Below are 13,417 nucleotides of genomic sequence, written 5' to 3' on the forward strand. Positions count from 1 at the left end.
TCCCAAAGTGCTGGGATTACAGGCTTGAGCCACCGTACCCAGGCAATTTTTAAATGAGATGGGGTCTTACTATGTTGCCCAGACTAAAATAGCCCTTTTATACTTGGAAATAAAGGATTACAGCGCTAACATCTTTGTGCTAGGGAAATCTTGTAAGAAACAATTCTTGACAAAACTAAAGTTTCTTTCCTGTAGAACTCTCAGCTGCAATTTCATTATAACACAGGGACACGGAGGGCTGCGTATGAGATGAAATGACAAACTGTTTTATAAACCTGCGGTGGATTGTGTGTTCTGTCCTCATTGTATTGAACTGCTCCCTTTCTCTCAGTTAACTTACCAAGACTGGTTACACCTGGAGCTGGAAATTAAACCTGAAGCTGATGCTCTTTCAAATACTGAACGGTATGTGTTGAAAAGAGCTACCCTGGCCGGGCGTGATGGCTCACACCTATAATCCCAGCACTTTGGGAGACTGAGGCAGGAGGATCTCTTGAATCCAGGAGTTTGAGGTCAGCCTGGGCAACACAGGGAAACTCCATCTCTACAAAAAATAGAAAAGGAATCAGCTGGGCATGCGGCACATGCCAGTCATCACAGCCAGCTGGGAGGCAGAGCAGGAACACTGCTTGAGCCTGGAAGGCAGAGGGTGCGGCAAGCTGAGATCACACCACTGCACTTTAGCCTAGGCAGCAGAGTGAGATCCAATCTCAAAAGAAAAAGGAGCTTCCCTTTAAAGTGTTACAGTTTTCTACACTGTCTTAAAGCCTATGTTTTGACATTTTATCCTCAATTTAATGTTTTGTTTAACTGTTAATCTTTGAGCACAATTTTAATTGTTTTTTTGTTTGTTTGTTTTTTTGGTGTCAAGATTTATTAAAGCAAAATTGAACGTAAAGTTTCCACGTGGTGGGGGCACCCGGGAGGGGTGCCCAATTTCAATTGTTATTCCTTTATTTAAGAAACATTTACTGAGCTCCTACCATGTGGTAGACACTTCTAGAGTGTTCTAGAAGCAGCGAGTATAGAGGGAAAGAGACAAGGCTGCTCATATGGCACCTGTGTATCGAGGGCAGATGTGGCACATTGAGGGCACCCACTTAGACTTCACCCTGCCCTGGCTGGGCTGTGGCTGCTCTCCAGGAGCTGTACACCTGCGTCCTGGCCCTGGCAACACGCAGGTAGACACAGAAGTAGATTAAAGGTAGGAATGAGCTCTGGAGATACCAGACAGGGCCGTGTGAGAGGAAATGACCAGGGAGGAGAAGAGGCTGGTGTGGAGCAGGTGGTGCAGACTTTGAGGAGAGGTGCTGGCCTTGACATGGGGGCACCAGGAAGTGGGTAAATGAAACACTGAACCCCCCTAGGTCCCAGGGCTGATGACTGAGACCATTGGAGAGGTCAGTTGTGCTGTTCTGGACATAGGAGTAGGGAGCCCAGAGGGCCCTTGGGTTTGAGGCTGTGGAGTTTAGGGTGGAGGTCAGGGAGAGGGGAATGTGGTCACTGCAGACAGGGAGCATCCTGCTGGGTACATGAGCCTCGGGGTGCCTGCCACACCCAGACTCAGGAGAGGGTTGGCATCAGCCACCCTGTGTTCCTCGTCCTTCTGGCCGTCAGGGGCCCTCCAGGCACATGCAGCACTGTCTCCTGCGCCTGGATCCTGGCATCAGATTCTGGATGAAACCAATAGAAGTAATAGGAAAAGGAAAACGGGGGCCACAAAAACAACAACTCGCTGCTGCCTGTGGCAAAATGGGTGCCGATGGTTCGGGGTTTGTGCCAAGCCCGCTCTGCAGGTGCTTCCTCCACACACTCCCGTTTCTCCTCCTGGCTCCTCTCTGGGGTGGAATCTAAGGAGGTCAGAGGGAGGGACTGGTCTGCTACGTGGGGTCGTGAGGACCTCTCCTTACCACTCAGGTCACTGCTACGTGGAAGTCGTGTTGAGATGTGTTCCTGGGATTTTCTTTCTTTTCTCAATTACTTAAGTGATACTTAGATACATTCTGTGCCAGTTCCAGACAGTGTGGGTAGAGCACACACCCCTTAGCACTCACATTTGCATGGTTGCATTTTCCTGGTTTTGGCTCTTTCTGTGTAAATGGATTGCAGTATTGATGGTTCTGCGCACTGCAGATTTGTTTGTTTGTTTGAGACAAGGTCTCACCCTGTTGGCCAGGCTGGCGTGCAGTGTTGCAGTCATGGCTCACTGCAACCTCCCTCTCCAGAGCTCAAGCGATCCGCCTGCCTCAGCCTCCTCAGTAGCTGGGACCACAGGCGGGCACCACTATGCCCAGCTAATTTTTTATTTTCGGTAGGAATGGGGTCTCCCTATGTTGGTCATGCTGATGTCAAACTCCTGGGCGCAAGCGATTCTCCCACCTTGGCCTCCTCCCACAGTGCTGGGATTATAGGTGTAGCCACCACAGTTTTGAGTGAGTGTGTCCTTGAGCCCTTTCCTGTCCATATGCACAGAGCCCACAGTCTGGACGCAGGTTGCTTCACCATCCCCTGCCGGTGGGCCTGTGAGTAGCTCAGGTGCCCTCAGGTGACTTTACAGCCTACATTTTTGTGCTTACCTGTTCTGTTCACCAAGCTCATCCGCTATGTGGCCAGCAGTTACCCAGGAGGATGTCATCCTGAGTGGCCTTTGATCAGTGGAAGGGGGGCGGTTCACAAAGGCCACTCCTGAGACCAGGCCTTTCCCACAGTCCCAGGCACCCCACCCTGCAGACAGTGAGGTCTCATTCCTATTCCGAGGTCCCGAGCTGCCAGTCTCAACCCAGCTCTCACTAGTGCTGTGTGTTCCTTACTGTGGGCCTACTCCCTGGTTATGGGGAACTGCTGGTCGCGAAGCATTTCTCAGAATTGATGTCAGTGTTTGCTGTTCCAGGCAGGACTTCCACCAGTGGGCGATCTATGAGCACTTTCTCCCTAAGTCCTCTGCTTCAGGAGGCTGTGACGGAGACCTGGAGGCTGCGTGTACCATTCTTGTCAACGCTCTGATGGATTTCCACCAAAGGTTAGCAGCACACACCGTATTAGGGTTCCCTAGAGGAACAGAACTAATAGGATATATACAAAGGGGAGTTTTTGGCTTTGCTGGCCGCCGATTAGATGGTGCCCACCCAGATTAAGGGTGGGTCTGCCTTTCCCAGCCCAAACCCAAATATGAATCTCCTTTGGTAACACCCTCACAGACACACACCCAGGATCAACATTTTGCATCCTTCAACCCAGTCCAGCCGACACTCAGTGTTAACCGTCACACACCAATGAGGCCTTACTTGAAATCATGGCAGCTCTAAGAATACATTTTTCTCTCACTCCAATTGTGTTATGCAAAGTACACTCGAGCATATCACATGGCAAATCTAAGTCAGTACAAAATAAAGGCAAGCTTCCTTAATCGGTTGTTTCTTTATGTGTATAGACTTGTTAAGTGCAACAACTTTGGGCCGGGCGTGGTGGCTCACACCTGTAATCCCAGCACTTTGGGAGGCTGAGGTGGGTGGATCCCCTGAGGTTAGGAGTTCGAGACCCAGCCTGCCCAACATGGTAAAACCCCATCTCTACTAAAAATACAAAAATTAGCTGGGCGTGGTGGCGTGCGCCTGTAGGCACAGCTACTTGGGAGGCTGAGGCAGCAGGATTGCTTGAACCCAGGAGGCAGAGGTTGCAGTGAGCCGACTGGGCGACAGAGCAAGACCTGTCTCAAAAAAAAAAAAATGGCAACAACGTTTTCCTGTTCTGTCACCTGGTATTCAAGGTGAGCAAGTGTGAAGCACGGCACAAATGGCCTAGCAGATACTGGGCCTCTCTCCATCTGAGAGGGATTCTCAGGACAGAGCAGTTCCTGAGGTGTTGCGTGTGGACCAGAAGGATGGACGGAGTGGACCTGGGGCTGTCCAGGCTTCGCTCCCAGCGGCTCTTGCCTGCAGCTCCAAACTATTGTGTTACAGCTTCAGCATTCAGTACAGATGGCAAGTGTGTATGCACCTTCCCTCCATGTCCCCTGCCTGTGGCAACCAGGAATCCATTTTCTGTTCATGGATTTGCCTTTTTTGCATATTTAATATAAACAGAATCACATAGTATGTGGCCCTTTGTGTCTGGCTTCCTTGGCTGAGCAGAATGTTTCTGAGGCTCATCCGTGTTGTAGCACATATTAGCACACCCTTCCTTCTTATGGCCGACTGACACTCACAGAAGGTGTGGAAGCTGACGCACCTCTATCGTGGGTGACTTCCCGTTAACCCTACTCCAAGAATGCCTCCTGAGATTTCCCATTTATCTGCTGTTACCTTAAATCCCACTCTTAGGTCAAAACAACCTTGAGGCCGGGCGCAGTGGCTCATGCCTGTAATCTCAGCACTGACAGGCCAAGGCAGGCAGATCATCTGAGCTCAGGAGCTCGAGACCAGCCTGGTGAAACCCTATCTCCACAAAAAAAAAAATTAGGCATGGTGATGCGTGCCTGTGGTCCCAGCTACTCATGAGGCTGAGGTGGGACTGCTTGAGCCTGAAAGGCAGAGGTTGCAGTGAGCTGTGATAACACCACTACATTCCAGCCTGGGTGACCGACCCCATCTCAAAACAAAAAAAACAAATTTTCCACCTTAAATCCAGCGGTTAGATTCACAGAGCATTCTTGCTTTTCCCTGAGGGGTTGACTTCAATAATCCTTCCCTGTGGTATAGAAGCCCCGCCTGGGGGTAACATTGCAGGGATGCATCATCTCTCTAGGCTGCCCAAGACATGGCTTCTGTCTGTAAGCCCTTAAACATTTCTGTCTGAGAAACTGGATTGTTCAGCCTCTTTCTCCAGCTTCCCAACTTCCCCAGCCTTTATGGGTAGGTTTGCACAGAGCTGCTCACTGCAGAACAGAAGGATCAGCCATATTTTGTTTATCCATTTACTTCGTTTGTTTGAGACAGAGTCTTACTTTGTCTGATATATTTATTTTGAAACAGGGTCTTACTTTGTCACCCAGGCTGGGATACAGTGGCGAGATCTCAGCCCACTGCAGCCTCGACCTCCTGGGCTCAAGTGATCCTCCTGCTTCAGCCCCTCAAGTAGCTGGGACTACAGGCACCACCTCACCTGGTGGCTAATTTGTTGTTTGTTTTTTTTTTTGAGACGGAGTCTGGCTCTGTTGCCCAGGCTGGAGTGCAGTGGCCGGATCTCAGCTCACTGCAAGCTCCGCCTCCCGAGTTTAGGCCATTCTCCTGCCTCAGCCTCCCAAGTAGCTGGGACTACAGGCGCCCGCCACCTCGCCCAGCTAGTTTTTTGTATTTTTTTAGTAGAGACGGGGTTTCACCGTGTTAGCCAGGATGGTCTCCATCTCCAGACCTCATGATCTGCCTGTCTCGGCCTCCCAAAGTGCTGGGATTACAGGCTTGAGCCACTGTGCCCGGCCCTGGTGGCTAATTTGTAATTTTAGTAGAGATGGGGTTTCACAATGTTGGCCAGACTGGTCTCGAACTCCTGACCTCAGGTGATCTGCCCGCCTCGGCCTCCCAGTGTACTGGGATTACAGGTGTGAGCCTCTGTGCTAGGCCGGACTTGTTGGTGGTCATCCTAGTGGGTAGTAAGTGCTATTTCATTGTGGTTTTGATTTGTACTTCCCTGATGGGTAGTGATTTTGAGCATCTTTCTATTTTCTTATTGGCCATTTGTAGATTTTCTTTGGAGAAATATCTATTCATATCCTCAGCCCATTTGAAAACTGGGTTACATTCATGTACTGCATAACAGTGTTTTGGTTAACAACGAGCCACATATATGACACTAATCCCATAAAGCCATAGTTGTTTTGTCACTTTTTTTTTAAGTTGTGTTTTTACTGTACCTTTTCTATGTTTAGATGCACAAATACTGTTGTGTTCCAGTTGCAGTATTCAGTACAGTTCCATGCTGTGCCGGTTCATAACCTGGGCGCAGCGGGCCATGCCATGTGACCTAGGTGTGCGGGGGGTCTGCTGTCTAGGTCTGTGCAGTGGGCCATGCCGTGTGGCCTAGGTGTGCGGGGGTCTGCTAAGTCTGTGCAGCGGGCCATGCCGTGTGGCCTAGGTGTGCGGGGGTCTGCTGTTCAGGTCTGCAGCGCCAGACCTAGGTGTGTGCTGGGCTCTGCTGTTCAGGGTCTGTGCAGTGGGCCATGCCATGTGTGACCTAAAAGGGGTCTGCTGTCTAGGTCTGGTGAGCGGCCAGCGCCATGTGACCCAGGGTGTGCGGGGGTCTGGTTGTCGAGGTCTGTGCAGCGGCCATGCTGTGTGAATCTAGGTGTGCTGGGGTCTGCTGTCAGGTCTGTGGCAGCGGCCATGCCATGGGTCAGGCGTCCGGGGTCTGCTAAGTCTGTGCAGTGGGCCATGCCATGTGGCCTAGGTGTGCGGGGGTCTGCTAAGTCTGTGTGAAAGCTGGCCATGCCAGGCCTGTAAAAGTGGGGGTCTGCTGTCTAGGGTCTGTGCAGTGGGCCATGTGGACCCAGGGTGTGCTGGGGGTCTGCTGTCTAGGTCTGTGCAGCTGGGCCACGGCCCAGTCTGGGGTCACAAGCCTGTGCAGTGGCCATGCCATGTGGCCTAGGCTGGTCCGGGGGTCTGCCGCAGGTCCGTGCAGCAGGTCAGGCCGTGGTGGGTCAGGCGTCCGGGGTCTGGGTTGCCCAGCAGTGGCCATGCCATATGTGGCCTAGGCGCAAGGCGGGGTCTGCTGTTCAGGGTCTGTGCAGGGCCATGCCATGTGACCTAGGTATGGGGGGCCCGCCTGTCTAGGGTCTGTGCAGTGGGCCATGTGGCCTTAGGTGTGCGGGGGTCTGCTGTCTAGGTCTGGTGCAGCTGGGCTGATGCCATGTGACCTGTGGGCTAAGCGGGGGTCTGCTGGTTCAGGTCTGCAGCCGGCCATGCCATGACCTAGGGCGCGCAAGGGGGTCTGCTAAGTCTGTGCAGCGGGCCATGCCATGTGGCCTAGGCGTCCGGGGGGTCTGCTGTCTAGGTCTGTGCAGCAGGCCGTGCCGTGTGGCCTCGGTGTGCGGAGGGCTCTGGTCTGTGTCGGTGCACTTTGATGTTCACGTGAGGAAACCACCTAAAGATGTGTTTCTCAGAATGGATCCTTGTCATTAAGCAGTTCATGACTGTATTTATCTTACTGAGTTGTATGAGTTCTTTATATATTTTAGATAAAGTTCTTATCAAATATATGATATGTAAATATATTCTCCCATTCTGTTAATTCTCTTCACACTCTTGATCGTATCCTTCAATGCACAAAGGTGTTAAATTTTTATAAAGTTCAGATCATCTGTTTTTAGTTTAGCTCTTTAGGATTTTGATCCATTTTGATGGATCAAAAAACATTTTGGGCCACCCACGGTGGCTCACGCCTGTAATCCCAGCACTTTGGGAGGGTGAGGTGAGCGATCACCTGAGGTCAGGAGTTGGAGACCAGCATGGTCAACATGGTGAAACCGCATCTCTACTAAAAATACAAAAATTAGCCGGGCCGGTGATGGGCTCCTGTAATCCGTTACTTGGGAGGCTGAGGCAGGAGAATCACTTGAACTCAGTGGGCAGAAGTTGCAGTGAGTCGAGATCATGCCACTGCCACTCCAGCCTGGGCGACAAGAGTGAAACTCAGTCTCAAACAAAAAAAACAAAAGGAAGATCATATAATCCGTGAACAGAGATAGTTTAACTTTTTCCTTTCCCATCTGGATGCTTTCCTTTTTCGTGTTGAATTGCCCCGGCTTGAACTCCCAGGGCAGTGTTTTTTGTTTTTTCTGAGACGGAGTCTTGCTCTGGCACCCAGGCTGGAGTGTGGTGGTGTGATCTCGGCTCACTGCAACCTCCGCCTCTCGGGTTCAAGCGATTCTCCTGCCTCAGCCTCCCCAGTAGCTGGGATTACAGGCACCCGCTGCCACGCCTGGCTGCTAATTTTTGTTTGTTTGTTTGTTTTTGAGACAGAGTTTCACTCTGTCTCCCAGGCTGGAGTGCCATGGCAGGATCTCAGCTCTCTACAACCTCTGCCTTACGGGTTCAGGCAATTCTCCTGCCTCAGCTTCCCGAGTAGCTGGGATTACTAGTGCCTGCTAACACACCCATCTAATTTTTTGTATTTTTAGTAGAGATAGGGTTTCGTCACGTTGGCCAGGCTGGTCTTGAACTCCAGAGCTTAGGTGATCCGCCTGCTTCAGCCTCCCAAAGTGCTGGGATTACAGGTGTGAGCCACTGTGCCCGGCCTAATTTTTGTATTTTTAGTAGAGAAGGGGTTTCACCATGTTGGCCAGGATGGTCTTGATCTCCTGACCTCAGATGATCCGCCCGCCTCGGCCTCCCAAAGTGCTGGGATTACAGGTGTGAGCCACCGCGCCCGGCCCCAGTGCAGTGTTGAGTAGAGGCAGCGACACTGCTTTGAGTGTAGAGAGCACATCCTTGTTGCCCCTGATCTTAGAAGAAAAGCTTTCAGTCTTTCCTCATTAAATTTGATGTTAGCTGTGGGTTTTTCATACATGCCAGGTACCAGATTGAGAAGATCCCCTTCTGTTCCTAGTTTATTGAGTGTTTTTATCACAAAGGGATGTTAAATTCCATCAAGTGCTTTTTCTGCATCTGTTAAGGTAATCCTGTGGTTTTTGCTTTTTATTTTATTGATAACTGCATTATATTGATTTGGGGATGTTAAGCTCTCCTTGCATTCTTGGGATAAACCCCCCTGGTCATGGTACATAATTTTTGTATTTCCTGGGTTGGGGTTGGTAGTATTTTGTGGCAGTTTTTGTTGTTTATTGTCGACTAATGTGAGGTCACACTGTCAGAAAAGCACAGCCATCACTCAACTCGGGAGGCAGGAGGAGAACTGGGAACTCCAGCACTATTAGGCGATACTGAGGAAGATTTTATTGTATTTTGTTTTCAGCTCAAGGAGTTATGACCACTCAGAGAATTCCGATTTGGTCTTTGGTGGCCGCACAGGAAATGAGGACATTATTTCCAGATTGCAGGTGAGTTTGAGGATGCCACAACTCAGTGCGTTCACTTCATTTAGGCTGCATCCTATTAAGATGTTTATTATAGTCTAGGCGTCGTGGCTCATGCTTGTAATCCCAGTACTTTGGGAGGCCGAGGCTGGTGGATCACTTGAGATCTATACAGGTAGACAGCATGTACCTGTGTGTGTTCACTGTCAGTCAACAGGTGTTTACTGGTGCTGGCCACCCATGTGTCTTCTGTGCCAGGCCCCTGTCTTCCCCTCCCCCAGCACTGGGGCCTCCTAACTCCTTAGCCAGATGCTTTCCCTAGACCCACCTGGCTCCTTCTAATCATTATTATTATTATTATTATTATTATTATTATTATTATTGGGACACGGTCTTGCTGTTTCTCCCAGGCTAGAGTACAGTGGTGCGCTCATTGCTCACTGCAGCCTTGACTTCCTGGGGTTTTGCCATGTTGCCCAGGCTGGTCTCGAACTCCTGGGCCCAAATGAACCACCCATCTCAGTCTCCAAAATTGTTGGATTATGGGCATGAGCCACTGCACCTGATCTTTATTCTTCTTTAAAAAACACAGCCGGGCCGGGCGCAGTGGCTCAAGCCTGTAATCCCAGCACTTTGGGAGGCCGAGACAGGTAGATCACGAGGTCAGGAGATCGAGACCATCCTGCCTAACACGGTGAAACCCCGTCTCTACTAAAAAATACAAAAACCTAGCCAGGCGAAGTGGCGGGCGCCTGTAGTCCCAGCTACTCGGGAGGCTGAGGCCGGAGAATGGCGTGAACCCGGGAGGCGGAGCTTGCAGTGAGCTGAGATCCGGCCACTGCACTTCAGCCTGGGCGACGGAGCGAGACTCCACCTCAAAAAAAAAAAACACAGCCGGCCGGGCACAGTGGCTTGTGCCTGTAATCCCAGCACTTTGGGACTGTAATCCCAGCACTTTGGGAGGCTGAGGCGGGTAGATCACTTGAGGTCAGGGGCTGAAGACCAGCTTGGCCAACATGGTGAAACCCTGTCTCTACTAAAAATACAAAAAAGTAGTTGAGCATGGTGGTGTGTACCTACAGTCCCAGCTGCTTGGTGGTGTGTACCTACAGTCCCAGCTGCTCGGGAGACTGACTTAGGAGAATCAACTGAGCTCGAGAGGTCAGGATTGCACTGCTGCCCTCCAGCCTGGGCAACCGGACTGAGACTGTCTCAAAAAAAGGAAAAAAAAAGACTTGTGAGGCAAAAATGATGTGTGGGGTAAAATGTTAGCCTGAGGTTAATCTGGGTGGAGGGCACATGGGTGTCCTTGTGCTGGTTTTTTTGGTTGGTTGGTTTGTTTTTTGAGACAGACTCTTGCTCTGTCACCCAGGCTAGAGTGCAGTGGTGGGATCTTGGCTCACTGCAACCTCCACCTCCTGGGTTCAAGCGATTCTCCTGCCTCTGCCTCCTGATTAGCTGGGATTACAGGCACCTGCCACCACATCCAGCTAATTTTTATATGGCTAATTTTGTTGGCCAGGCTGGGCTTGAACTCCTGACCTCAGGTGATCCACCTGTCTTGGCCTCCCAAAGTGCCGAATTACAGGCATGTGCCACCATATCTGGTCTTTTTTTTGTTTTTTCTTTTAGTTTTATTTTTTGAGATGGAGTCTTGCTCTGTCGCCCAGGCTGGAGTGCAGTGGTGTGATCTCAGCTCACTGCAAGCTCTGCCTCCCAGGTTCAAGCCATTCTCCTCCCTCAGCCTCCCGAGTAGCTGGGACTACAAGCACCCACCACCACGCCCAGCTAATTTTTTGTATTTTTAGTAGAGACGGTTTCACCGTGTTAGGATGGTCTGTCTCCTGACCTCATGATCCGCCTGCCTCGGCCTCCCAAAGTGCTGGGATTACAGGCTTGATCCACAGCACCCGGCTGTTTTTCTTAATTGAAAAGCAGTACTCTAACTCCTGGGCTCAAGGGATCTGCCTGCCTCAGCCTCCCAAAGTGCTGGCATTACAGACGTAAGCCACAGCACCCGGCCTGCACTGTTCTATATTTACAATTTCAATTTCAAAGTGATTTCCAGTTGAAATAGTTTGCCCCACTTGTTCCTTCTTGCCCTGTCCCCTGTGGAGACCTTTCCCTGACACCGCGCCACCCCCCGTCAGGGTACCCGACTGGCTGGGCAGTGAGCCCCGAGGCCTTCCTGTGCCAGCATCCTCCTCTTTTCCAGGAGATGGTAGCTGACCTGGAGCTGCAGCAGGACCCCTCGGTGCCTCTCGGCCACACCCCTTCCCAGGGGCACTTCCTCTTTGGGATTTTTGGCCGACGACTCCAGGCTCTGACGAGCGGTTGGAACGTGGCTGCCAGCCTTCAGAGACAGAGGGAGCTGCTCATGTACAAACGGTAATACCTACTACCACCTGGGCAGGGCAACATCTCATGACGGTCCTAGAGTTTCTTTGTAGCGAGTTCCTTTCCCATGACTTACTTGTCTGTGTGTCCCCATCCCAAGCCTGTCCCTCTCTGTAGCACTTGCCACGGAGAGGATCCAGAGGGTTTAAAGTACTTCTGATTAAAACCTTCCGGCTGAGCGAGGTGGTTCACGCCTGTAATCCCAGCAGTTTGGGAGGCTGAGGTGGGTGGATCACCTGAGGTCAGGAGTTTGAGACCAGCCTGACCAACATGGCGAAACACTGTCTCTACTAAAAATACAAAAATTAGCTGGGTGTGGTGGCGGACGCCTGTAATCCCAGCTACTCTGGAGACTGAGGCAGGAGAATTGCTTGAACGTGGGAGGCAGAGGTTTCAGTGAGCCGAGATCGTGCCATTGCACTCCAGCCTGGGCGACGGAGTGAGACTCTGTCTCAGCAACAACAAAAAACCTTCCTGCTCAGATGTGGAGGGACGTCGCAGAAGGAGCTCCTGTCAAAGTAGGGAAAACTGTTCAGAAATGCCCATGGCAGCTGCATTTATAATAAGCGTGAAGTCATTAAATCGAAGTCATTTACTTTTACAGTCGTAGGGAATTGCTTCACTAGACAGACTGGCGCATCATCCACTTGGTTATTATGTAACTGTTAAAAGTTGTTTGGTAACACGTTTTGAGTGCAGTGGGCCAAGCACGGTACAGGGGAGTTGGGCTCAGAGTGCAGGCTTTGGATGGGACAGAAGGACACAGGCCACGGCTCCGGTTCCAACAGTGGCCTTGGGTTTCAGGGTGTGGTTGCTACTCGCTGTGCGGTTGCCACAGATACAGCCCCTTCTTTCCAGGATCCTCCTCCGCCTGCCTTCGTCTGTCCTCTGCGGCAGCAGCTTCCAGGCCGAACAGCCCATCACTGCCAGATGCAAGCAGTTCTTCCACTTGGTCAACTCTGAGATGGTAGGTGCCCCGTGTGCATGTGTCCATCTGATCTGTCGGTGCCTGTGGCACTGGCAGCAGCTCTTGCAGCCTCCATGCGTATCCTGAATTCACCGTGCAAATGACTGAAGAAAGGGTTCAAAGTCAAATAGGGAACAATGTCTGGAATGCCGTGTGAGGGAGGGCCCCTACCCACAGCCAGGACGGCGGCCAGCACGTCACCAAACCAGCTGTAGGTTGCCTTCTCCAAAGTTTGAGTTCCTTCAGTTTCCCTCAAGTTTTAATAATTTTGACGCATGGAATCGTACAGACCATTTTGTGTGCCACGCACCTCAGTTCATTTATTTCTAATCTCAACATGCTTCACGTGTGAAAAAGCCTTGTGATCTGACTACTGCTGTTGCCTGACAGGCAGCCCCATTGTCTTCCGTTTTAGACACTGCCCAGTGTGAGTTGCAGAATGATGTTAACCAGTAGCCGGGCACAGTGGCTTACGCCTGTAATCTCAGCACTTTGGGAAGGCGGGGGGATCACGTGAGCCCAAGAGTTCAGGACTAGCCTGGGCAACACAGCAAAACCCTGTTTCTACAAAAAATAGAAAAATTAGCTGGGCATGGTGGCGCATGCCTGTAGTCCCACCTACTTGAGAGGCTGGGTCAGGAGGATTAATTGAGCCCAGGAGGCAGACGTTGCACCGAGCCAGTGCCACTGCACTCCAGCCTGGGTGACAGCGAGACTGTCTCAAAAAAACGAAGTGGCCCTTGCTATGGGGATGGGTCAGTGTCAGGGACCCAGTTGGTCAGAGCAGGGGAGACAGATGCTTGTTTTTGAATGCACAAATGTGAGAGATGGAATTCAGGTTCCATGCCAGCTCTGGAGCATTTTATATTTTTATTTATTTATTTAAGAAGAAATTTTTTTTGAGACAGAGTCTTGCTCTGTTGCCTGGGCTGGAGTGCAGCGGCGCAATCTCAGCTCACCGCAATCTCCGCTTCCTGGGTTCAAGCAATTCTCCTGCCTCAGCCTCCTGAGTAGCTGGGACTACAGGTGCCCGCCACCACACCCGGCTAATTTTTGCATTTTTAATAGAGATGAAGTTTCACCATGTT

The 13,417-nt window shown here is 51.0% G+C and overlaps 1 protein-coding gene across 19 annotated transcripts in view; it reads left to right on the forward strand.

Annotated features, from left to right (window-relative positions):
* FANCA (FA complementation group A) overlaps positions 1-13,417 on the forward strand; it is a 74,618-nt gene that overhangs the window by 53,100 nt on the left and 8,101 nt on the right. For 11 of the 19 annotated variants that reach the window (XR_002519370.2, XR_004179690.1, XM_031658011.1 and 8 more), the window contains 5 exons: positions 332-405; positions 2,891-3,019; positions 8,905-8,989; positions 11,181-11,353; positions 12,221-12,329. Coding sequence is in view for 9 of the 19 variants with exons in the window: in XM_031658011.1 (XP_031513871.1) it covers positions 332-405; positions 2,891-3,019; positions 8,905-8,989; positions 11,181-11,353; positions 12,221-12,329 (570 nt within the window). In the remaining 10 variants the exon portion in view is untranslated. Of the gene's footprint in view, positions 1-331; positions 406-2,890; positions 3,020-8,904; positions 8,990-11,180; positions 11,354-12,220; positions 12,330-13,417 lie in introns of those variants that run through there. The other 8 variants (XR_004179689.1, XR_004179691.1, XR_004179692.1 and 5 more) reach the window with 7 other exon arrangements.

Source organism: Papio anubis, chromosome 18 (assembly GCF_008728515.1).
Source record: "Papio anubis isolate 15944 chromosome 18, Panubis1.0, whole genome shotgun sequence".
Taxonomy (NCBI): Eukaryota; Metazoa; Chordata; class Mammalia; order Primates; family Cercopithecidae; genus Papio; species Papio anubis.